This window comes from Prionailurus bengalensis, assembly GCF_016509475.1.
Source record: "Prionailurus bengalensis isolate Pbe53 chromosome B2 unlocalized genomic scaffold, Fcat_Pben_1.1_paternal_pri B2_random_Un_scaffold_46, whole genome shotgun sequence".
NCBI classification, from domain to species: domain Eukaryota; kingdom Metazoa; phylum Chordata; class Mammalia; order Carnivora; family Felidae; genus Prionailurus; species Prionailurus bengalensis.
The window spans coordinates 551,703-575,843 of record NW_025091153.1 but is presented as its reverse complement, the minus strand read 5'-3'; the positions used below and the strand labels follow the sequence as shown (position 1 = coordinate 575,843).

General features: G+C 50.9%; 2 protein-coding genes across 3 annotated transcripts; both read left to right on the top strand.

Annotated features, from left to right (window-relative positions):
* The first annotated feature begins 1,080 nt into the window (after positions 1–1,080).
* LSM2 (LSM2 homolog, U6 small nuclear RNA and mRNA degradation associated) lies at positions 1,081–7,433 on the top strand. The gene is made up of 5 exons (XM_043571940.1): positions 1,081–1,323; positions 1,960–2,027; positions 6,607–6,637; positions 6,755–6,814; positions 6,914–7,433. The coding sequence occupies exons 1-5, from the start codon at positions 1,321–1,323 to the stop codon at positions 7,037–7,039; spliced, it is 288 nt and encodes a 95-aa protein (XP_043427875.1). The 5' UTR covers positions 1,081–1,320; the 3' UTR covers positions 7,040–7,433.
* An 881-nt stretch (positions 7,434–8,314) lies between these two features.
* VARS1 (valyl-tRNA synthetase 1) lies at positions 8,315–24,000 on the top strand. 2 transcript variants are annotated; one of them, XM_043571932.1, is made up of 30 exons: positions 8,315–8,704; positions 8,974–9,396; positions 10,466–10,600; positions 10,696–10,834; positions 11,073–11,197; positions 11,286–11,370; positions 11,595–11,695; positions 11,832–11,959; positions 16,989–17,153; positions 17,374–17,455; positions 17,955–18,074; positions 18,158–18,266; positions 18,358–18,452; positions 18,730–18,820; positions 19,060–19,184; positions 19,270–19,373; positions 19,459–19,617; positions 19,748–19,838; positions 19,966–20,071; positions 20,162–20,232; positions 20,320–20,445; positions 20,805–20,909; positions 20,992–21,060; positions 21,147–21,225; positions 21,347–21,474; positions 21,843–21,998; positions 22,179–22,385; positions 22,458–22,569; positions 22,683–23,008; positions 23,856–24,000. In XM_043571932.1, exons 2-30 carry the CDS (start codon positions 9,010–9,012, stop codon positions 23,922–23,924), a joined length of 3,795 nt encoding a protein of 1,264 aa, XP_043427867.1. In that variant the 5' UTR covers positions 8,315–8,704; positions 8,974–9,009; the 3' UTR covers positions 23,925–24,000. The 2 variants fall into 2 exon arrangements, with proteins under 2 accessions (XP_043427867.1, XP_043427866.1); XM_043571931.1 differs by having other exon boundaries at positions 8,325–8,704; positions 11,283–11,370.
* Positions 24,001–24,141: the final 141 nt, after the last annotated feature.

Below are 24,141 nucleotides of genomic sequence, written 5' to 3'. Positions count from 1 at the left end.
TGGAAAGTATTTGAATTTTCATGAGCTAATTGTTTTAAGCGGGAAAATAGCTTCTTGTAAAGTTTATTTATTTATTCACTCTGAGAGTGAGCGACCACAGGGAGAGGCAGAGAGAGAGAGAGAAGAGAAGAGAGAGAATCCCAAGTAGGCTCCACACTGTGCCATTAGCGCAGAGCCTTATGCAGGGTGCGAACCCAGGAACTGTGAGATCATGACTTGAGCTGAAATCAAGAGTCAGATGCTTAACCAACTGAGACACCCAGGCGTCCCTGAAGCAGGAAAATAACTTTTGATCATCAGCCTCCTTTAGCTCCAGGTAGAGCAGTTGCTATGCTTGTACTCAGTGATAGAGTGCTTAGGGTTCAGCTGGGGGGCAGGGGGTGGGGACAAACTTCTGCTTGATATCCTTATGATACTTATAGCGGGGTCAGAAGATCCAAGATCTGTGTATTCAGAGTCGATTATTACATCTTTTACATGCAGAAAACATTTCTACAACAAAGTGCTGACAAATGGGTACTTTTGTGCAAGATGAGAAATGGAGGATTTGTAGTCTTACTGAAAAATATTTTCACCTATTGTGTCATATCCCATATTTATAAAACCCTTGGGGACAGGAGCATAGAAGTATGTGTAACAGCACTTGTGTCCCTTTGTGTTTTAAGTGAAATGTTACAATGGGAATTTCTAGCCCTGAGCAAGTTTCTGTTTGGTTTTACTCAGTCCTTTACAGGCAAAAGGGTCTGAGAAATATGGACTGAGATTGGGTCCTTGGGAGAAATATGTTACTGGGAGCCTTTGATAGAATCAAGGAGTGCTCAGGCTCCTGATTTCGGGGGTTCTGCACCATGTTATTTTCTAAAGTTTTTATCCAAGTGTGACAGATATAGAAAAGTGTACAAATCAGGAGTTTTCGCAAATTCCTCCACAGTTGTCAGCAGAATGTAAGGTGTGAGCAATCGTGCTGTGGATGGCACTGTCAGTGAAAAAAACCTCTAAGAGGCGGTGTACCTCTTCAAACAGCTGGGGCCCGCGCCTGCGTGTTTGGAAGCCCGCCACTCGGGAGGAAGTGGAAAGGCAGGAAGACCCGCCCCTTTCCCGGCTCAAGCGCCCCCTCGGCTCTCCCCTGCTAGCGCTCCCGGCGGTGCGACCCTGCCGTGTGCCGTAGTGCTTGCTCGGAGTTTCCTCTGAGCTTCTCGTGGCGCCTGCGCGACCCCGCCCATTCCCACGCGCGGGCTATCGTCTCGGTTGCCGTCCGGCCCCAGTCCCGCGGTTCCTGGCTCTCGCTTTCCCGGCCCGGCCGGCAGCGGCTTGAGCACCATGGTAGGTACCGTGACGTCACAAGGGGGCGCCCGGGCGGAGCGCGGGCGTGCCGGCGGATAGTAGTCGGGGTGGCGTCTAGGCTTTGACCCGCGTGGTCGGAGTTGGGCCCAGGGGTCTTTCCTCCATCCTTACTTCTCACGCCTCAAATTCTGGGGTGCGGGGAAAGACACCTGGGAGCAAATGGGGATTTTCCTTCTTTTCTTTCTTTTTTTTTTTTTAAACTTATGAGGGAAACAAAACAAACGCGGGAGAGAGTTGGAAACAAGGGGAGAGAAAAAGCGAGACCTCAGGAGGCTTTGGGAGGGTGCGAATGGGATACTTTGTACAATTCTGTTCACTGGGGCGAGTGGGCAGGGCCCCAGGAGAGATGGGGGATTGAGAGACGCACCCGGAGAGCCCGAGGAGTGCAGGGCAGAGCGTCTCTCTGGGGCTTTCAGCCAGGGGCTCAGTGAAGGGTGCAGAATCATTTGCGCTTCAGGCGGTCGTCCCTATCAGTATTCTTTCCTGTGAAGTTTTGAGAACTTGCCAGAGATTTGGTGGGGATCCCAATACCAGTATTTGGGGATACTGGCAAAGGAGCACTCCTCCCTACTGTGTGCCTTCCCATATGATGGTTTTCCCCCTCTCGCCCAATAGCTCTTCTATTCCTTTTTCAAGTCCCTCGTGGGCAAGGATGTGGTCGTGGAACTCAAGAATGACCTGAGGTAGGTACCCATTCTGTAAGGGGCGAAGATATGCAGGACTCTGGAACCTCTTTGACAAGTATTTGAGGGCTGGGCACAGTGGGAGAGCTACAGAAGAAATAAATGACCAGTGCCTTAAGTTTAAAGTACTAGAAAGAGGGCAGCGCAGGCATCAATAACATTTTTTCCTTCTTTGCGAAACGAACATAGTTTTGGTTTTTTCTGACTAAATCATAGACTCCTTTGACCCAGCTTACAGAAATGTACGAATCAGTGCCACAGGTAAAGATGTATGTGCAAAGAGGTTTGTGGTTTTACTTTCAATAGCCCCAAATTGGAAACAAATAGCTGTCTACAGGGAATGGGTTGATTGAGTTGTGGTACTTCCATATTATACAGCTGTCACAGAGGAATACGATGCATTGATATGGAGAGCTGTTGCAGAATAGTATATATGGCACAATCTTCCTTTTGTTAAAGAAAATGTAAAGGGTAAGCCAAAGACCAATGCAATCCCTTATGTCTATGCTGCTTTTACATCCTCTACCCCCTTGTATCATTAGTTCCTAATTACTGTTCAGGACTTGGAGTAAATGCTGTATCCTTGGAGACACTTTTTCCTGGTCCGTCTAGCCATATAAAGTCTGTCATATAGTCTAATTTTCTTCCTAGTGGGTGCTTCTCAAATTGTGGTTTCATCGAAATGTTTATGGTTTATGTCCTGTCCTTCCTACAGGTCAGAACCTCAGCTCACCATTGTGTATCTAGCATAGGCCTGGTATATAGTAGGTGCTTAATAGCTGTGTGCCGAAAGAAAGAAAAATAGCTAACATTTGAGAAACTTCTATCAACTAAGCACTATTCTGAATACTTTGTATGTATGAATTTAATTCTCATAACACGTCCATATGACATATACTATTGTTGCCGTCTTACACATGAGGAAACTGAAGCATAGACATACATGTTAAGAAACTTACTCAAGTCTACACAGTGAATGACACAGTCAGAACTGAAGTCCAGTTCTGTCTGGTGTGTGCACACGTGCGTGCACGCTCCCTTAAATTAAAAACAGAGCAAGACAAATACCATATGATTTCACTCATATGTAGAATTTAAGAAACAAAACAAATGAACATAGGCGGTGGGAAAGAGGCAAACCAGAAAATAGATTCTTAACTATAGAGAATAAATTGAGGATCACTGGAGGGGAGGTGGGCAGGGAGTGGACTAGATGAGTGAGGGATATTAAGGAGGACACTTGTGATGAACACTGTGTGTTGTATGTAAGTGTTGAGCCACTAAATTCCACACCTGAAACTAATATTACACTATATGTTAACTAGAGTTTAAATAAAAACTTGAAAAAAAGGGTCATATTCTTTATGCAGTTGTGAAACTTGCTTTTCATCTGACAATATGTTGTGGATATTTTCCATGTCAATAAAGTTGATATTTAACATTCTTAATGTCTGTATGGCATTTTTATTCGCTGGCTGGAACTACTTTAACCGACTTTGCTGTTGCACATTTAGGCTGTTTCCAGTCCCTTGTTTTTATAAATCATGCTGCCCTGGACATCCTCATGCATGCATCTTTGTTCCCATCTCTTTCTTTAGGAAAAAAAATCCTTTGAATGAAGTGTACATTTAAAGTATCATTACTTATTACCTGACTTTCCTTTAGAAACTTTACTTTTTAACTTTATTTTCCAAGTTTTTATTTAAATTCCAGCTAACATACAGTGTAATATTCGCTTCAGGTGTAGAATTTAGTGATTCATCACTTAACATACAACCAGTGCTCATCACAAGTGCCCTCCTTAATACCCAACTTTTTTTTTTTTTAATATTTATTTATTTTGGGGAGAGCACAAGCAGGGGAGGCGCAGAGAGAGGGGGACAGAGGATCCAAAGCAGCCTCTGTGCTGACAGGCTGACAGCAGCAAGCCTGATGTGGGGCTTGAGCTCACGAACTGCGAGATCGTGACCTGAGCCGAAGTCAGACGTTCAACCAACTGAACACCCCAGGTGCCCCTCAAATTTTAAGATTTTATTTTTAAGTGATCTCTACACCCAGTGTGGGACTCAACCCCACAACCCCAAGGTCAAGAGTCACACGCTCTACTGAGACAGCCAAGCGTCCCTCTTTTAGAAACTTTGAATCAGTGTATTCCCCACTCCCAACAATACCTTCCATGTTTCTTTGTGAGGTAATTTCTTAGTTGGGGAAACGTTGATGTCGTAAGGAATGATGAAGAGAGGGACTTGCCTTTATTTATTTTTAAGATTTTATTTTTTAAAGTAGTCTCTACACCCAATGTGGGGCTTGAATTCATAACTTCGAGATCAAGAGTTGCGTGCTCTTCCGATTGAGTGGGCTAGGCACCCTAGACTTGCCTTTTAGATCAGAGATTCCCATTTATGGCACTAGTGATGCATATGGTATTGATGATACACAGGTTGGGGCCATATAGAGAGACAAGTGTGGAAGCCAGAACCACCCTAGGCAATTCTGTGAGATGATTTGTTTTTGGTTTTCCTCTTCTTCCTGGGTCTTCTACATGGCAATAATATGTCCCATGCCCTATGACAGGGACTTACAAGATTTGAAAGTAGTCCATTGGGTTGGGGGAAGAGCTTGTTTCTCTCATGCTTGATGTCATACTATTTTTCTGCCAGATACTGTTAAAGGACTGAATGAAATGACACCACCTTACACAATTCCTGAAAGTTACTTCGCTGTTGCAGATGGTAGTAGGGTGCTCTCAAAGGCTTTTCAGCAGCCAGGGATGTGGGGAAGCCACCACTGAGGCAGTATGTCTCTGGATTTCAGAGACTTAGAATTTAACAAAAATTGGGGTCCACAGAGAACTGCCAATTTATTTTTGGCAAGGACATTTCTAAAATTACCATTTATTATAATCATTTTTATTAAAAATTTTTGTTCATACCAGAAAGTAAGGGCAATTAAAGAGTTATTCTTAGGGAAGAATATTGGTAATCTTTAGCACACTACATACACACTCAACACACGCTATATTAACTTGTGTTTTGTTTTTAATGTTTATTTTTGAGAGAAAGGCAGAGCGTGAACAGGAGAGGGGCAGAGAGAGAGGGAGACACAGAATCTGAAGCAAGCTCCAGGCTTTGAGCTGTCAGCACAGAGCCCGACTCGGGGCTCGAACTCACAAGCAGTGAGATCGTGAGCTGAAGTCAGACGCTTAACTGACTGAGCCACCCAGGCGCCCCAACCTGTGTTTCTTTTGTCACAGACTTAAGAAACCTTTGAGCACACATCAGTGTTTGAGAACCACAGTCCTAAGGAACATAGAATTGTGATGACATGCGGGGCGGCCAGGATGGAAGCTGACCTGGATTGAGGTGTAATTAGACCTTGGTTTGTAGAAGTCAAATTGGAAAGAGAATTACGGAAATGTTAGAAAAATGTCATCAAATGATGGGGACATGGGTCATGGAGGATGGTGAAGTACTACTCAGGATTTGAGGTTGTAAGACTGTTGAAGCCATTGACAGAAATTAAAGAGGTTGGGCAAGAGAGGTAGCATGACTTGGAGTACTGGTGTTCTGATAGCATTCCTCATTCACATTTCAGAGGGCCCAGGGGTTGAGGAAGGGACAGGACATCCCTGTGCCTGCATCAAGAACAATGTTAAGCTATTTTGTCTACTTTACCTATGGGGCTCTGGTTCCAAGGCAAGAAATGTTTGAAAATAGCTGATGGTTTGGGGAATCAGACAGACCTGGACTCAAGTCCCTGTTTGTCCTAAACTTGGGCACCTTACACAATCTCTGAGTCCCTAGAGGGTAATGGCTATCTTGCAAAGTGGCTAGAAAGACTGCAAATATGTGGAATACAGGTCTAGTGCATGACAGTTGTTTAATGGTAGCTGTTCAGAGTGAGTTGGTTTGGGGGCGCCTGGGTGGCTCAGTCGGTTAAGTGCCAACTTTGGCTCAGGTCATGATCTTGCAGTTTGTGAGTTCAAGCTCCATGTCGGGCTCTGTGCTGACAGCTTGGAGCCTAGACCCTTTTTTGGATTCTGTGTCTCCCTCTCTGTCTGCTCCTCCCCTGCTCACACTCTGCCTCTCTCAAAAATAAAAAAAAAATTTAAAAAGTGAGTTGGTTCTAGGAGAGGAGACATGAGATCTAAAATAACACATTGCATGGGTACCTGGGCAGCTCAGTCGATTAAGTGTCTGACTTTGGCTCAGGTCATGATTCCACAGTTCATGAGTTCAAGCCTCAAGTCAGGCTCTGTGCTGACAGCTCAAAGCCTGGAGCTTGCTTCAGATTATGTGTCTTCCTCTCTCTCTGCCCCTCTCCCGCTCATGCGCTCACGTTCTCTCTCTCTCTCAAAAATAAGTAAACATTTAAAAACTAAATAAGTAAAATAACATATTGCAGTAAAAGCATTGTCTTTCTTGCTCCTGGGTTTAGGAATGCCCCCTTTTGGTTCTACATTTTCTGGCTTCCTTAAGTCCTTGACTTCCCCCAACCATGTTCTTATCCATGCTTTGAAGACATCTCTGTTTATTTTGGTTTAAACTGATTTGGTTCTCTCCTCCATCTCCCCCGACAGCATCTGTGGAACCCTCCATTCTGTGGATCAGGTAAGATATCGTAGGAGCCTAGAATTGGGTCTTGGGGAAGGAGAGGGGAGAGTTTTGGTGCTGGGTACTTGCATGTTTTCTCTAGAGCTGATGATGCTATTCATCTTCTTTTCTTAGTATCTCAACATCAAACTAACTGACATCAGTGTCACAGACCCTGAGAAATACCCTCACATGGTGAGTTGGCGATGGTGAAGAGGAAACAGAAACAGGATGCTCCCGGGTGGATAGCAGATATTTTTAAGGGTGTTTTCACATTTGTCTATCTTGGTCTAGTTATCAGTGAAGAACTGCTTCATCCGGGGCTCAGTGGTCCGCTATGTGCAGTTGCCGGCAGATGAGGTCGACACACAGTTGCTACAGGACGCAGCAAGGAAGGAGGCCCTGCAGCAGAAACAGTGATGGTTCCTTCTCCTCCCTGTCCCTCTTCTATTGGTGACCTTTAACCTCAAGTCCCAGCCAGGACCCCTCCCTCCCCATATTGAGGATTTGTTGTCTTTTTTTTTTAAATAGTGGAGCCTTTTTTTTTTTTTCCTATTATTATTTCAGCGATGAGTGGATGAGAGGAAATAGTGTGGAGCAGCTCTCCTCTGTTGAGGAGGGGAGGATAAGTAGGCTGGGGAACTGCAAAGCCTGCCTTGTCCTCAGCATCTGTCCTTCTCACTCCTTCCCTGGAGTGGGAAGAATCTCCTAGATTCTGGTGGAAGAATCTCCTAGATTTCTCCAGGGCACCATGTGATTCGTTTTGGGGATGGAAGGAATCTGTCCCGCATCGGGAATAAACTTATGATGCACATTTGAGTTCTAGTTCTGTGTGTGTTTGGGGAAGGAGCCTGGAGGGTGGGAAAGGGATGTTGCATTCATCCAAGCCCTGCTACTCTCATCACCTCAGCCAAGAATCCAACCCAACTTCCCAGCATTGTCTGCCCCTCTTCTTGGCGTAAACCATGTAATACCTCACCTGGCTACACCATGTTTCTTGAACATGCCCCTGCCTACCGTGGTCTTCTGCTTATACCCACAACGAGTACTTGCTGCCCTTCCATCTCTGTCCTTCTGTTAACCTGACAGTCAATGAGACACCAACATGCATTTGATGCTGCTCTATCATGCCGCCTCAACCCAGCCAAATCACTACACGCTTCCTGAATATCTATAGAGGTTTAACATAAGTGACAATTTTTATTGTGGAGAGTTGTAACTGGGAATTAACTGAATTCTTAACTGGCTGATTCAGCAAATAGGAGTTTTCTTTTTTTTTTTTTTTAATTTTTTTTAACGTTTTTTTAATTTATTTTTGAGACAGAGAGAGACAGAGCATGAATGGGGGAGGGTCAGAGAGAGGGAGACACAGAATCTGAAACAGGCTCCAGGCTCTGAGCTGTCAGCACAGAGCCCAACGCGGGGCTCAAACTCAGGGACCGCGAGATCATGACCTGAGCCGAAGTGGGCTGCTTAACCGACTGAGCCACCCAGGCGCCCCAGCAAATAGGAGTTTTCTATACAGATGAGTTCTCAGCGCTAGTGGACCTTACGGGACCTCCAGCTTGACTCCCTCTTCTTTGCGGAGGGAATGAGGCTCCGAGAAGAGGCGGGGCGCCCTCTCGGCCGCGGCCGGCAGGTTCCCGGACTGCCCGCTGGGCGCCGCCCTCCTCTGGCCCGCCCGAGGACCCGTGCAAGGTGCCCGCGGTGGCGCCTGACCGAAGAGCGGTTGCGGGGCCGTCCTCCGCTCCCGCGTCCGCGTCCCGCGCGGTCCCTCGTGAGCGCGGTCGGCGGCGGGTGGCGCGGCCCCGGGCCAGTGTCGGGCAGGGCCACACCCGCACACGCAGGCGGAGCACGGCCGCCCGCGCCAGGACCCGCGGGCCCGGAAACGCTTGTTGTCACAAAGGGGGGGAACACGTGGGCACACACGGCCCGGCGGCGGTCGCAGGGAGCTAGGATCGCCCGGAGAACCTCCCACCGTCCCTGCCCGCCGGACTTCTCGGCCCCGGCCTCCAGGCCGGTCCACCTTCGGCCGGCGCCCGGCCGTGAGGTGGCTGTCCGGCTGGGCCTGACCACCTCTCTCCAGTACGTACCGGCGGCCCGAGCCCGCGTCCTGCCGCTCGCCGAGGGTCTACCCCGCGCCTCCCGCAGTCCCCGAGCACGCGCGATCCTGGGGAGTTTCCCATTGGCACTGCCACTCCGAGAGCCGGGCCCTTGGCTTTTAAGGCCCTATCAGACCTCTAGTCCTGGGGGTCTCGGGCACCTGCGGTACAGGAGTCCCCACGGGGGTACCCTCTCTCCTCCAGTAGGACGCTCCTGGGTTCCTCAGTCTTCCCGTCTTTCCTTCTCCTTAGGTTTTTGTCCACCTCGTTCGGACCCCCTGCGTAACCATGTCCATCCTGTATGTCTCCCCTCATCCCGATGCCTTCCCCAGCCTCCGTGCCCTTATCGCTGCGCGTTATGGGGAGGCTGGGGAGGGACCGGGCTGGGGAGGAGCCCACCCCCGCGTCTGTCTTCAGCCACCCCCGACCAGCAGGACTCCCTTTCCCCCACCCCGCCTGCCCGCCCTGGAGCAAGGGCACGGCGGGCTCTGGGTGTGGGGGGCCACCGCTGTGGCCCAGCTGCTGTGGCCAGCAGGCCTGGGGGGCCCTGGCGGTAGCCGGGCCGCCGTCCTGGTCCAACAGTGGGTCAGTTACGCCGACACGGAGCTAATACCAGCTGCCTGTGGAGCATCGCTGCCGGCCTTGGGACTCCGAAGCTCTGCCCAGGACCCCCAGGTGATTGGGGAGAAGGGAAGAGGGAGAGGGGGAAATTTAGAAGAAAGAAGGTGGAATGGGTAGTGAAGATAGCATGTCAGATGTGGAGAAACACTGATGAAATCCCAGATTGCCGCCTGGTATGATAACCTTGGGCCGGTTTCTTAAACTCTGAAGCCTTGGTCTTCCCGTTGATGAAAAGAGAAGTTTTCATGTTGAGGAACTCGAGAAGATTAAAAGAAGTGTGCAGAGCAGTCTGGTGCCAGGTGTTTTAAAGTCTGGGCACAGAAGTTTGAGGAGTCTGAGGCTGATGAAGGCCGTGGTTACTGTGAAGTGTAGAAAATAAAGACTGGGTGAAGGAGAGATGAGAGGCAAGTGGGGTGCGAGAGGTGGCCCCTGCTGGAAGGAGATGAGGGAGAGGGAAATGAGGAAGGGCTGGAAGGGAGAGGAGAGAGAACTGTACCAGACTGTAGCCAGGAATTCTTCAAAGCAACCACCTCCTTGCAGAGTTTTGAGCACATGGTGGATACTTCGTATTTCTTGAATGAATGAATGAATGAATGAATGAAATGAATATATGACTTAGACCCTGACTTGCTTCTTTATATCCTGCTTATTCTGTCTAAAATAGAGGTTCCCTCTCTGGAATTCCTTGTCCCCACTTCAGCCTGATTTATTTTTCTTTAGAGCACTTAGGAAGAAAAATAGAGTAATGTGTTATATATTTGCATATTTATTGTCTGTCTCCCCCACTAGAGTGTTAACTCCACCAGGCAGGGTCTGTTTTCATCTCCTCATTCTTAGAGAAGTGTCTGGCCTGTAGTAGGTACTTAATACTTCTTGAAGCAATTACTGTGCTGTCTCATGTAATCTTAACATTAACTTCTTGTGTTTGATATATTGCATCTGACACATAGTAAGTGTTCAGCAGGAATTCATTGAACAAATGGGAATATTTTTATGACCATTTGACCTCAGAGGTGGTGATTTGTGGAGTAGAAGGGGGTCACCTGGATTGGGTGGGGATAAGGGGTGGGATTGAGGTGGGCCAAGCCTTATCGTATTCATAACCTCTTCCCTTTCCTGCTAGGCTGCCCTGGCGGCCCTGGGGAGGGCTCTGAGCCCCTTGGAAGAGTGGCTTCGGCTGCATACCTACCTGGCTGGGGAGGCTCCCACTCTGGCTGACCTGGCGGCTGTCACAGCCTTGCTGCTGCCTTTCCGTTACGTAAGTCACCGGGGCCTAGAGAAGAATGACGGAAGCTCCCCTCAGACCTCATTATAGGGTGACTAAGGCTATTTCATTTCTTGTCACCATCCCAGGTCCTGGACCCCTCTGCACGCCGGATCTGGGGTAATGTGACACGCTGGTTTATCACCTGTGTCCAGCAGCCAGAATTCCGTGCAGTGCTGGGGGAGGTGGTTCTGTACTCAGGGGCCAGACTGCTCTCCCAACAGCCAGGTGAGGCAGGGTAGGGAGTAAAATGGGAGGGGTTCCTCTGGGCTTTCCGCGTAGCTCACTTCCTTTTTTTTTTTCTTATGAATGGTGGAATCACTGGGGAAGGGGCCTGAGGAAGGGTGAGATGGGAGACCAGCATGGAGGAACACTGGGCAGCTGGAATAGGCCATCTGAAACATAGTAGTAAGGTTCACAGAGGGTCCCCAATGGGCCAAGTTGGCATTTCTGTGCCTCTGCCTAGGCTCTGAGGTCCCTGCACCCCCAAAGACTGCTACGCAACTCAAGAAAGAGGCAAAGAAACGGGAGAAGCTAGAGAAATTCCAGCAGAAGCAGAAGAGCCAACAGCAGCAGCCACCCCCAGGGGAGGTGAGAAGCTGAGGGTAGGACTGGAAGAAAGCTGGTAGCACACATGGGTGGATGATATCTGTGCCTGTATCTCTTCCCTCCCAAGCAGAAGAAACCAAAACCAGAGAAGAGAGGGAAACGGGATCCTGGGGTCATTACCTACGACCTCCCAACCCCATCTGGGGAAAAGAAAGGTACTAGAAGGGGGTAGGGACCCCAGTGCTTCACCTCCACCCTCTTCAGCTGCTGCTGCGCGGTGTTACCCCTTCCTACTCTGCCGTTGCTCCCACTGCTTGGCTTGTGAGGATTTGCACAGCCCCCGGATCTCCCAATGCCTGTCCTGTGATGTGAGCACCAGAGGCCCATCGGCCCAGCTGCTCCCAGCCTCAGGCACTGACCCTCCCCTTTTCTCCCCCAGATGTCAGTGGCACCATGCCTGACTCCTACAGCCCTCAGTACGTGGAAGCTGCCTGGTACCCTTGGTGGGAGCAGCAGGGCTTCTTCAAGCCCGAGTATGGAGTAAGTGGCCTCCACTCCCCAGGCCTGGAGGAGATGTGGGAGGGGGACAGCAGGGCCAGAGGACAGGTTGCCTCGGAGGGGGCCAGGAGAGGTGACATGAGGCCTTAGCATGTGCCTGTCCTTCCTCCCCCATCAGCGTGCCAGCGTGTCAGCACCAAATCCCCGGGGAATCTTCATGATGTGCATCCCACCCCCCAATGTGACAGGCTCCCTGCACCTGGGCCACGCACTCACCAACGCCATCCAGGACTCCCTGACCCGATGGTGAGTTCCTGTCCTCTCCTTCAACGGGTTCCCTCTGCCTTCTCTGGCTTCTCACTCCTGTCTTCCTTTCTGTTCCCTGACAGGCCATATCTGTCCTCCCTTCTTCCATATTGGCCCTCAGCTGTGCCCCCTGGTGGTGCTACACTTCTCTCGTAATCATTCCCATCGTCCTCAGCATGCTCCCCCAGTCAAGCAACCAACACCCCTCATTTGCAGATGCTCTTCTCTCCCTGCTCTTGCTATGGAAAATAACATTATTTTGAGTTAAACAAGAAATCTGTGAATATGTTTTTGTAAGAAATTTAAAGCTTCAAGTCTCTTTGCGTCTCTCTAGACCTACTCCCTCCCGAAACATAGCCATTATTACCACTTTGATGTGTATCATTCCAGATCTTTCCTATCTACTTACAAATATGCATGCCCATAGAACTGTATAATTTTCCTTTTGAGTGGGTTTTTCTTTTTCTCTTCTTTAACATAAAGGGCTCAACCCAAACATATTACTCTACGACTTTGTTTTTTTTTTTTTACACTTAGCAGTTTACTTTGGAGATCTTTTCCTTGTTCTTATACATAGACTGATCTCATTCTCTTTCATTGCTCCATAGCATTCTATAACGTGGCTGTGCTGTAATAATCACTTTTTTTTTTTTTTTTTTAAATTTTATTTTAGAGTAAGTGCACATGACGGGGAGAGGAGCAGAGGGGGAGAGAGAGAGAATCTTAAGCAGGCTCTTAAGAGTCAGTCATTCAACTGACTAAGCCACTTAGGTGCCCTGGAATCACTTTTTTATTAATGGCCGTTTCTGATTTTTCTCTCTTGAAAACCTTGCTGGAATACACATTCCTGTATATGCTTTCTCAAGTGCAAGTGGAAGGATTCTCTGGTATACTATCAGGAAGTGAAACTTCTGGGTCTGAGGGACATGCTTATATTAAGTTGCCCCCAAAGCAGCTTCAGTGATTTATACTTCTGTGAACTGCATGTGAGGGTATTCATTTCCCTGTTCTCTTTCTGACCCTGGACATATCTGTGTTTGTTTGTGATTACTGAGTCTGTGCCTGTTCGTGTTTGGCCGGTCAGGTTTCCTTTTATATGAATCGTCTGTATCCATCTTTTGTCCATTTTTCTATTGATTCTTTGTTTGTTTTTTTTTTTCTTTAATTGGTTTGTTGGAAGATTCTTTAATATTCAGATATTGATTTTTTTTGGTTTGTTGTGTATGTTTTCTCCTGTTCTAGTACTTGTTCCTTCCTAATTTTTACTATTTTAATATTTTAATTAGTTAACAATTTATATAATTTAATATTCCAGATGGCAAGTTTCTTTAAAAATGTACTTAATTCAATTTATTTATTTACTTTTATTTTAGAGAGAGTGCTAGCAGGGAAGAGGGGCAGAAGGAGACAGAGAGAGAGAGAGAGAGAGAGAGAGAGAGAGAGAGAGAGAATTTTAAGCAGGCTCCACACTTAGCAAAGAGCCCAAAGCAGAGCTGGATTCCACAATCCTGGAATCATGACCTGAGTTGAAATCAAGAGTCAGATGCTCAACCGACTAAGCCACTCAGGTGCCCCTAGAAAAGTATTTTAAAACAACTTTTTATCTTTAGAAGCCAGGGTTTATTTAATTTTAATTTAAGTTCTGAGAAATTTTTCTGGAGTCTTATTTACTAACTTAATTTGGTTGGGAGTACTTACAGGCATCACTATGTGCCAGCTGTACTCTGGGCACTAGGGATACAACATCAGATTTAGAATTTTGTGAGGAATTGAAAGTTGAAAATACAGAGTTGTGTTAAATACATGTAACATACAAGGGTCAACTTAGTAACACTAGAAAAGAATGAACACTTCTTAGAAAACTTTTTAAGGTGGGGCCCCTGGGTGGATCCAGCTCTGAGTCAGGCTCTACACTGACAGGGCAGAGCCTGCTTGAGATTCTCTCTCTGCTCCCTCGCTCACATTCTCTCTCTCTCTCTCTCTCTCTCAAAATAAATAAATAAACTTAAAAAAAAGAAGCAAATGACATTAAAAAAAAGAACTTTTAAGATAGCAGCCTTTTTTCTAATGAACATGGCCTAAATAAAATGTTAGAAACTCCCATTTACTTAAATGGAATAGATTTCTATCAACATTTTAGAATCAAAAATAACAGGGGTGCCTGGGTGGCTCGGTTGGTTAAGTGTCCGACTTCGGCTCAGGTCATGACCTCGTGGTTCATGGGTTTGAGCCCCGCATTGGGCTCTGTGCTGAATGCTTGCTTGGAGCCTGGAGCCTGCTTCAGATTCTGTGTCTCCTCTCTCTGCCCCACCTCCACTCATGCTCTGTCTCATTCTGTCTCTCAAAAATAAATAAATGTAGGGGCGCCTGGGTGGCTCAGTCGGTTGGGCAACCGACTTCGGCTCAGGTCATGATCTCACAGTCTGTGAGTTCGAGCCCCGCCTTGGGCTCTGTGCTGACAGCTCAGAGCCTGGAGCCTGTTTCAGATTCTGTGTCTCCCTCTCTCTCTGACCCTCCCCCGTTCATGCTCTGTCTCTCTATGTCTCAAAAATAAATAAAAGTCAAATAAAAAAAAAATTAAATAAATAAATAAATAAATAAATGTAAATTAAAAAAAAATAACACGTGAAGCACAACATTAAATATTTCCATCAACAAAACATTATTAATAAAAGTGGGTTGTATATCTATATTTTTTCTTTTTCTCCCCAGCAGAGAATAGGGTACTTTCATGCAAATACCTATGACATTTTACTGATTTTTTTTTTTTTTTTGGTCAATTTTATACAAACCCTGAGAAATGCTTTTAGTAAAATATTCTTTGTGTTTTCTTTTTTTTAATGTTTATTTTATTTTTGACAGAGAGAGACAGAGCATGAACAGGGGAGGGGCAGAGAGAGAGGGAGACAGAGAATCCAAAGCAGGCTCTGACAGCTCAGAGCCCAGCACGGGGCTCGAACTCACAGACAGACTGCGAGATCATGACCTGAGCTGAGGTCGGACTCTCAACCTACTGAGCCACCTAGGCGCCCCTATTCTTTGTATTTTCATTTGTTATGCTTTACTTCTTTGGTAATACCTAACAAATACCAGATTTCATAAAACATATTTGTATCCAGTACATGTTTTTATTTTTGAGACAGAGCATGAGCAGGAGAGGGGCAGAGAGAACGGGAGACATAGAATTTAAAGCAGGCTCCAGGCTCTGAGCTGTCAGCACAGAGCCCGATGTGGGGCTCAAACTCACAGACCGCGAGATCATGACCTGAGCTGAAGTCAGACACTTAGCCGACTGAGCCAACCAGGCGCCCCCGTATCCAGTACATGTTTAACCAACACTTTGAGGATCGAAGAGCTCAGGAGAATGGAGTCGCTTTAGTCCCTGTTCCCAAGGACCCAAGGAGATCTAACTGTAGTGGGGATGATCAGATTATAAAGTAATGAATATAATATAGTTTGATGAGTCTTTGAAAGTGATGTATAGGTAGTGTTTCTTTGTTATTTTTTTAACATCTTTATTTTATTTTATTTCATTATTATTATTATTTTTAAGGAGGCTCCAGGCCCAGCGCAGGGTTTGCACCTGAGATCAAGAGTCAAAAGCTGAATGGGCTGAGCCACCCAGTTGCCTCTGTTTATATAATAATTTCCTCTCCCCGCTTTAATGTGCTTAGTTCGAAAAGGTCACAGAAAAGGTCATTGGAATTTAATGGCTTTATGTGCCACATCAGCAGAGAGCTTGAGCATAAGCTGCACGAACTTGAACCAGAGCGTGGCAGATGTAGCCCTGCAATGCTACTCTATTTTCTCTAATTCACCTCCTGATTAGTTCCCTAACGTGTTACTAGCTTCTAGTCACTTCCCCCTAAATGGCCTATCACTTGCTTTTTAACTTTACTTAGAGGTCTTATTCTGAGATTTTTACATTTTGGTCTAGTTGATTTGTCAGTGTTCTTTAGCTTTATCTTTGCGTCTTGTTAACAAAGGCCTCTCTTACCTCAGAGTCACAGTCTCATCTGTGTCTTGGTCTTTTTTTTAGTTTGAAAAGTGTGTTATTTTTTTCTAATGCTTTTTTTTTTTTTTTTTAATTTTTTTTTTCAACGTTTATTTATTTTTGGGACAGAGAGAGACAGAGCATGAAGAGGGGAGGGGCAGAGAGAGAGGGAGACACAGAATCGGAAACAGGCTCCAGGCTCCGAGCCATCAGCCCAGAGCCCGACGCGGGGCTCGAACTCACGGACCGCGAGATCGTGACCTGAGCTGAAGTCGGACGCTTAACCGACTGCGCCACCCAGGCGCCCCTCTAATGCTTTTCTGATAGTGTTGAGTTCATCAGTCTGATTAGAATTTATCGTTGTGAGTGTTGGGAAGTAGGGAACTAATTAGCTAGCTGTCCTAAACAGACTTATTCAGTAGCTCATCCTTTCCCTACTGATAAGAAATTCGACTTTTGACAAATACTGAATGTGCTTGCATCTGTTTCTAGACCCGGTTTGGTTCCCTTTATCTGTAACTTTGTTTCTATGTAGTAATTTACTGTTTATTTTTATTTATTTATTTATTTTTTAGTAACTTACTGTTTAATAATCATAACTTTCTCATACGGCAAGAGCGTCTTTGTTTCTTTGTTCTTTTGCCAGATTGCTCTGGCTGTCCTTGCACATTGCTCCCTGACTAGAACATTTAAAAAAAAAATTTTTTTTTTTAACATTTATTTATTTTTGAGAGACAGAGCATGAGTGGGGGAGGGGCAGAGAGGGAAACACAGAATCTAGAGCAGGCTTCAGGCTCTGAGTTGTCAGCATAGAGCCAAACATGGTGCTCGAACCCATGAACCATGAGATCATGACCTGAGCTGAAGTCGGACACCTAACTGACTGAGCCATCCAGGCGCCCCTCCCTGACTATAACTTTAGAATTGGGCCCCTTTCTTTCCTGAGTCCATTGACTCCTTGCCCAGGAGCCCCATCTTCCTTTGATGCCAGGTCCACCAGCCCACTCCCCTTGGGTCCTCGTGTTCTTCCCATAGGCACCGCATGCGAGGGGAGACCACCCTGTGGAACCCTGGCTGTGACCACGCTGGCATTGCCACTCAGGTGGTCGTGGAGAAGAAACTCTGGCGCGAACGGGGGCTGAGCCGGCACCAGCTGGGCCGAGAGGCCTTCCTGCGGGAGGTCTGGAAGTGGAAAGAGGAGTAAGTATGCAGCACCCCCCACTCCTGTCCCCCTGTCCAGATAAGATCTCTAGCCTCCGGCCGTGGCTGCAGAGCCAGACCCTCATGGAGGCTGAGGGTCAGTGGGCTCTGGGGCCCAGGTCATTTTCAGAGGGATGGGTGAAAATACCCCATCAGCTGCTCAGTGTCTCTCTCCAGCCCAGGCCTGAGTGCTGATCCCGGCCTGTTTGTCCACTTCCAGGAAGGGTGACCGGATTTACCACCAGCTGAAGAAGCTTGGCAGCTCTTTGGACTGGAATCGAGCCTGTTTCACCATGGACCCTGTGAGTAGGAGAGGTCTTGGGGCTGAGGCAGGACAGGGAAGCTCCCAGAGCACCCACAGAAGAGAGCACCCTTCCCCTAGGAGGGGAGCCCACTGCTCATAGGAAACCACTAAGGACTCAGCTGCAAATACCACTTCTTGCCCCTTATCGTGGCCCTTTGTCACCCAGTCTGGGGGCTCACATTCTTTCAGGTGGCACACATTGGGGCCTCACTCTCCTATGGAGCCTGAACTCCCAGGATTCTCTTCACCAGCACCTGTCCCTAGCTGAGTGGCTTCCCTGCCATCTTCAGAGTCTTCAGGCTTGTTGCCTGCCTTTGTGTTCCCATAGTTCTCTCTCCTCCTCAAGAAAAATACTTCTGCCCTCTAGCCCTCAAAGGGGTCTGTGTGCTGACGGTGGGACTCTGGACAGCCCAAGTCTCGCCAGATCCCGCTGCTTTGGCAAGTCTGCCTGGGTCCCTAGGCACCTGGGCCCATGCGTGACTCCCCCTGCTCCCTAGAAACTCTCAGCAGCTGTGACAGAGGCCTTCGTCCGGCTCCACGAGGAAGGAGTCATTTACCGCAGCACCCGTCTCGTCAACTGGTCCTGCACCCTCAACTCTGCGATCTCCGACATCGAGGTGTGTCCCCACCCCCACCCCAGGCTCTCTCCATCTCCGCCCCCCCACTCCAGCTCCCTGGCTATTTAACACCCATCTCACAGGTGGATAAGAAGGAGCTGACAGGTCGCACTCTGCTCTCCGTGCCTGGCTACAAGGAGAAGGTGGAGTTTGGGGTCCTTGTCTCCTTTGCCTACAAGGTCCAAGGCTCAGGTAGGAGCCAGGGCATCAGGGTCCCGGGCTGGGCGAGGTAGGAGGTGAGAAGGGGCCAGAGCTGAGACCACAAGTCCTCCTGTCACCCTAGACAGTGATGAGGAGGTGGTAGTGGCGACAACTCGGATTGAAACGATGCTGGGAGACGTGGCCGTAGCTGTGCACCCCAAAGACCCGAGATACCAGGTGTGGCAGGGGTGCTGCCCACAGCTGGGGAGGACTGCTGGTCGGAAGGGGCTCCTACGCTGTGAATGAGGTTGGGATGGGCGCTCAGCCTCTTGGCTGAGAGAAAATTGCATCAGAAACTCATTTTCAGCTCCTTTTTGGCCCTGGGTGTTGGGACAATCAGGGACCTGGGTAAGAGGAATTGGGTCCAGCCCGTTTTGAATTTTTTTTCATCTTTGAAATGATTTATTGTTTGCTTTTGCCTTCTTGAATTTTTGATGTCTCCCTCTGCCCCCAGCACCTGAAGGGGAGGAGCGTGATTCACCCATTCTCGTCTCAGAGCCTCCCCATCGTCTTTGACGATTTTGTGGACATGGAGTTTGGCACAGGTGAGCCGGGGGCTGTCCTCTGGAGAGAGAAGGAGGCACCCTTTGGTCATTCATCTTCCCTCTGGAAGAAAAAGAAGAAGCTTTTCCTAAACCAGCAGGACTTGGGCTGGGTTTCAGGGGGCTGTACTCGAGAGGTGGGAGACAAGGGTGGTCTGGGGGCCACATCTTTCAGCAAAAGAGGGTGTGTATAGAGACTCCACTGAGTCTTTGTGACCCTGGCACCCCCACGTACACCCCAGGTGCAGTGAAGATCACCCCCGCACATGACCAGAACGACTATGAAGTCGGGCAGCGGCACGGGCTGGAGGCCATCAGCATCATGGACTCCCGAGGGGCCCTCATCAACGTGCCCCCGCCTTTCCTGGTGAGACTACCTGGGGTGTGGTGGCCAGGTCGAGAGATGGTGGGGTACGTAGGCATGGCCGTGATGAGGCCTGTCTCCTACCCAGGGCCTACCGAGGTTTGAGGCCAGGAAGGCAGTGCTGGCGGCACTGAAGGAGCGGGGACTGTTCCGGGGCATTGAGGACAACCCCATGGTGGTGCCGCTTTGCAAGTGAGGACGGGGGCCTGGGAAGAGGGCAGGGGAGGGGCTCCTCAGGGTGCTCACCTCTTGATCTCCCACCCGTGTGTTCTCACAGCCGTTCCAAGGACGTGGTGGAGCCTCTCCTGCGGCCACAGTGGTACGTGCGCTGTGGGGAGATGGCCCAGGCCGCTAGTGCTGCTGTGACACGGGGAGACCTCCGCATCCTACCTGAGGCCCATCAACGGACATGGCACGCCTGGATGGACAACATCCGGTGCGTCAGGGCCCTTGATGTGGGAGGGTGATTGGGTGAGAGGCTAAGCAGGGCACAGGCCGGGGCACCTCCCTCCCCTGCCTGATTCACGTCCCTTCTCCCTAATCCCCCTGCCCCCCACCATTTGCAGGGACTGGTGTATCTCCCGGCAGCTGTGGTGGGGCCATCGCATCCCAGCCTACTTCATCACAGTTAGTGACCCAGCTGTGCCCCCAGGGGAGGTGAGAACTGGGCCAGAGCTGGACACTGGCACATCTCAGGGAGTTGTGGGTCTGTGGGGTCCTTGCTGGGGGGAGGGGTCAGGGCAAGGCAGAGGGACCCCCTTGGCACTCACTCTACCTCTGGCAGGACCCTGATGGGCGGTACTGGGTGAGCGGGCGCAGCGAGGCCGAGGCCCGGGAGAAGGCAGCCAAGGAATTTGGAGTGTCCCCTGACAAGATCAGTCTCCAGCAAGGCAAGTCAGGGCTTTGGGGGTGAAGGGTAGAGCTGGGGTTCTGATCCTCATCTCTGTCCCCTCTGATCTCTGACCTTTGGCCTCCCTCAGATGAGGATGTGTTGGACACCTGGTTCTCCTCTGGCCTCTTCCCCTTCTCCATCCTGGGCTGGCCCAACCACGTATGTTCCTGGGGGACCAGCCCAGGGTGGGATGGCGGTCTTGGAGGTGGGTGCTTGGCTCCCCATCATGCCCTGCTCTGCCCCCAGTCAGAAGATCTGAATGTGTTCTACCCGGGGACGCTGCTGGAGACGGGCCATGACATCCTGTTCTTCTGGGTGGCCAGGATGGTCATGCTTGGCCTGAAGCTCACTGGCAAGCTGCCTTTCAGAGAGGTGATAAGACTGCCGACACCCTTCCCACAGTCCCTACCATCACCCACCCTCCTGTGCCACAGCTCAGGCTCAGCACACATGGGGACACAGCACAGCCCACGGACAGCTGTGGGTGGGCCTAGCCAGGGAGGGCTTGTGGGGACTGAAAGCCAGCCCGGGTTCCACTCAGTGATTCTGTGCCATGGCTTCCTAGATGAGGGAGCGCCTCTAATTCCCATGAAGGTGCCAAATGCACTGGCAGGGGTACCGTGGGGGCCTGAGGTTCAGAACGGGGCAGACCAGATGCAGGGCCCCGGCAGGCATTGCGGTGTGGGTGAGGAGACACATTGTCATGGGCCTTCCCTGCCCTTGCTTGTCAGGTCTACCTCCACGCCATCGTGCGAGATGCCCATGGCCGAAAGATGAGCAAGTCTCTAGGCAACGTCATCGACCCCCTGGACGTCATCCACGGAGTCTCCCTGCAGGTGGGGCTGCGCCCTGGGCCGGGCCGGGAAGGGCTGTGAGGCTGTGGCCACGGCCCCCTGACCGCTCCCACCTCACCCTCAGGGCCTCCACGACCAGTTACTGAACAGCAACCTGGATCCCAGTGAGGTGGAGAAGGCTAAAGAAGGGCAGGTACCGAGGACGGGCTCTGGGGCTACAGTGTGGGCTGAGGTAGGTGAGGCTGCCTCAGGACACCCCCGACTGACTCCTCCCCACAGAAGGCAGACTTCCCGGCGGGGATTCCCGAGTGCGGCACCGATGCCCTCCGGTTTGGACTGTGTGCCTACACGTCCCAGGGTATGGCCTCCAAAACCTCTCCACTGAGTCCCTCCTCCTTCCCTGAGCCCATTCTTCTCCTTCACCATGGGCACGAGTTGGGAGGGAGAATAGTGAGGAGTCACACTTCACACCCGCCCAGGTCGCGACATCAACCTGGATGTGAACCGGATATTGGGATACCGCCACTTCTGCAACAAGCTCTGGAACGCCACAAAGTTTGCCCTGCGTGGCCTTGGGAAGGGTTTTGTGCCATCACCCACCTCTGAGGTGAGGGCCTGGTAGGCGGCAGGGTGGGCAGCACCCACACAGGCAGCTCGTCTGCCGCTCAGGCATCGAGCATGGTCCGTGCTGTATCACGATTGTAGCCACTGAGTCAGGAGGCCCAGCACCTGCCCCGGATGAGCCTTCCTGCAACAGGCAGGACAGATAGATACAGGGAAAGCCTGAGCATCGGGGTCCTCCGAGAAGGGGGTGGGGGTCCTTTTTCCTCCAGATGCTGGGCACATGGTGGTTGCTTCAGACGTATCAGGCTGCTGGAATGCCGATCTGCCCATGGTTCCTGCCGCCCATGGGCTTCTGCCTCCTTCCCCCTGGGCTTATGGTACTTCCTCGCTGATGTGCCCCTTCTTCCCAAGCCTGGAGGCCATGAGAGCCTGGTGGACCGCTGGATCCGCAGCCGGCTGACTGAGGCCGTGAGGCTCAGCAACCAAGGTTTCCAGGCCTATGATTTCCCAGCTGTCACCACTGCCCAGTACAGCTTCTGGCTCTATGAGCTCTGTGATGTCTACCTGGTGAGGAGGAGCTGAGAGATGGGTGGGGGGCGGCAGAGCCCTGGACCTCACGTTGCCAGTGGTTGGCCACGAGACCTGAGCCAACCTGTCCCCTTCCTGGTCCTCACAGGCACAGTGAGGGCTGCAGGCTGGGCCTTTTCCATCCTTGAGCCTTGTGCTCTGTGCTTCCTGGTCCCCTAGGAGTGCCTGAAGCCCGTGCTGAATGGGGTGGACCAGGTGGTGGCCGAGTGTGCTCGCCAGACCCTCTATACCTGCCTGGACGTTGGCCTGCGGCTGCTGTCACCCTTCATGCCCTTTGTGACTGAGGAGCTGTTCCAGAGGCTGCCCCGGCGGACACTACAAGCTCCGCCTAGCCTCTGTATTACCCCCTATCCGGAGCCCTCGGAGGTATGGGGTGTAGCCTAGAGGGGGGCTCTGGCCTGCCCCCCTGCCTCCCTCACCCCCTCTCCCATCCCACAGTGCTCCTGGAGGGACCCTGAGGCAGAAGCTGCCATGGAACTGGCCCTAAGCATCACACGAGCTGTGCGCTCCCTGCGTGCCGACTACAACCTCACCCGGATCCGGCCTGATTGTGAGCCACCTCGTCCCATTGGCCCCTCAGTCCACTCTGGGACCCTTGTCCGACGAGGTTGCCTCCTCTCGCGTCTCCTGGGGGCCACATCTCACCTTCCTCCCTCCCTGCAGGTTTCCTAGAAGTGACTGATGAGGCCACGGGCGCTCTGGCGTCGGCTGTGTCAGGCTACGTGCAGGCGCTGGCCAGCGCGGGCGTGGTGGCTGTCCTGGCCCTGGGGGCTCCCGCGCCACAGGGCTGTGCTGTGGCCCTGGCCTCTGACCGCTGCTCCGTCCACCTGCAGCTGCAGGGACTGGTGGACCCGGCCCGGGAGCTGGGCAAGCTGCAGGCCAAGCGTGGTGAGGCACAGCGGCAGGCACAGCGTCTGCGGGAGCGCCGCGCTGCCTCAAGCTACCCTACGAAGGTGCCCCTTGATGTCCAGGAGGCAGACAAAGTCAAGGTGTGTGTGTGGGTGGGCATTCCTTCTCCACTGCCCACACCATCTGCTCCCTCCATCATCAGGCCCAGCCCTGGGCAGCCATGGGGGAGCAGGCCGCCCAGGCCCCTTGCATAGGCGGGGCCCACGTAATCCCTCCTCTTACATGAGAAACGGTCAGCAGCAGGGGCACAGCCCAAGGTCACACAAGCAAGGTGAAGACAGACCTAGAACCAGGTATCCTGCCTCCCAGCCAGAGCCCTCGTGCCCCACCCAGTGCCTGGAACATCCTGAGTGCCTGGTGCTGGTCTCAGGACCACTTACAGCCAGGAAGCCTGGCAGGCTCACCTGGGATCTCTCCAGGGAGGAGCAGTGGGGTGAACCACATGGACGCAGAGAGAAATGAGCGGAGGCTGCATTACGGAGCCTTGGTCGCTGAGCAGGGCTCAGTCCAATCTCCCGGAAACCTGCTCAGGGCAGGGGGTGTCCCCATTGCCATTTTACAAATGAAGGCCCAGTGCCTGCCTGGGAGGCTGCGTCCCTAACCCCTGTGTGCTGCCATCCAGCTGGGGGTTGGGCTGCTGGCTAGGGCACATGGGCTCCTTCGTTTTGGGGGACTGACCACTCTGGCAAAAGGCAAGACCTGAGAGGCCAGTGATGATGGAGGGGAAGGTGGGTGCTGATGGGGAGGTTGGTGAGAATTCGGAGGGAACAGGCCAGCCGAGCTCACAGTCCCCAAACTACTCCCTGCTGCGGTCCCCACCCATCTTTCCAACTGGGACCCCTCTGCCATCGCAAGCATTTGGAGGTCTCCTCTCTTGGGCCTGAATCCTCACCACCCACCACCCCCTCTCCCTTATTCCACCCCCAGCTCCAGCAGACAGAAGCAGAGCTCAGGAAGGTGGAGGAGGCCATCGCGCTATTTCAGAAGATGCTGTGATGCACCCGACTCTGATCCTCATAACCCCCAGCAGTCCGCCATGGGGGTGGCAGCAATAAAATATTTTGCCACAAAATCATCTCTTGTCTGTGTGTGGTGGGGCCGGGGAGGGGCACTGAGGGCCCGTGCCTGGGAAGGTAGTGGAAGGGCGTCAGGCTGAGCAAGAGGCGCCGGGTGGGCAGAGAGGTGCGTCTGCCTGGGTCTGTCCCTGGCGCTG

Coding starts and splice junctions, on each gene's coding strand:
- LSM2 (XM_043571940.1), top strand. Junction 2,028..6,606: donor GAACTCAAGAATGACCTGAG/GTAGGTACCCAT, acceptor CTCCCCCGACAG/CATCTGTGGAACCCTCCATT. Junction 6,815..6,913: donor CTGAGAAATACCCTCACATG/GTGAGTTGGCGA, acceptor ATCTTGGTCTAG/TTATCAGTGAAGAACTGCTT.
- VARS1 (XM_043571931.1), top strand. CDS start 9,010: ATGTCCATCCTGTATGTCTCCCCTCATCCCGATGCCTTCCCCAGCCTC. Junction 18,453..18,729: donor CCAAAGACCCGAGATACCAG/GTGTGGCAGGGG, acceptor CTCTGCCCCCAG/CACCTGAAGGGGAGGAGCGT. Junction 19,618..19,747: donor GCCTGGATGGACAACATCCG/GTGCGTCAGGGC, acceptor CACCATTTGCAG/GGACTGGTGTATCTCCCGGC.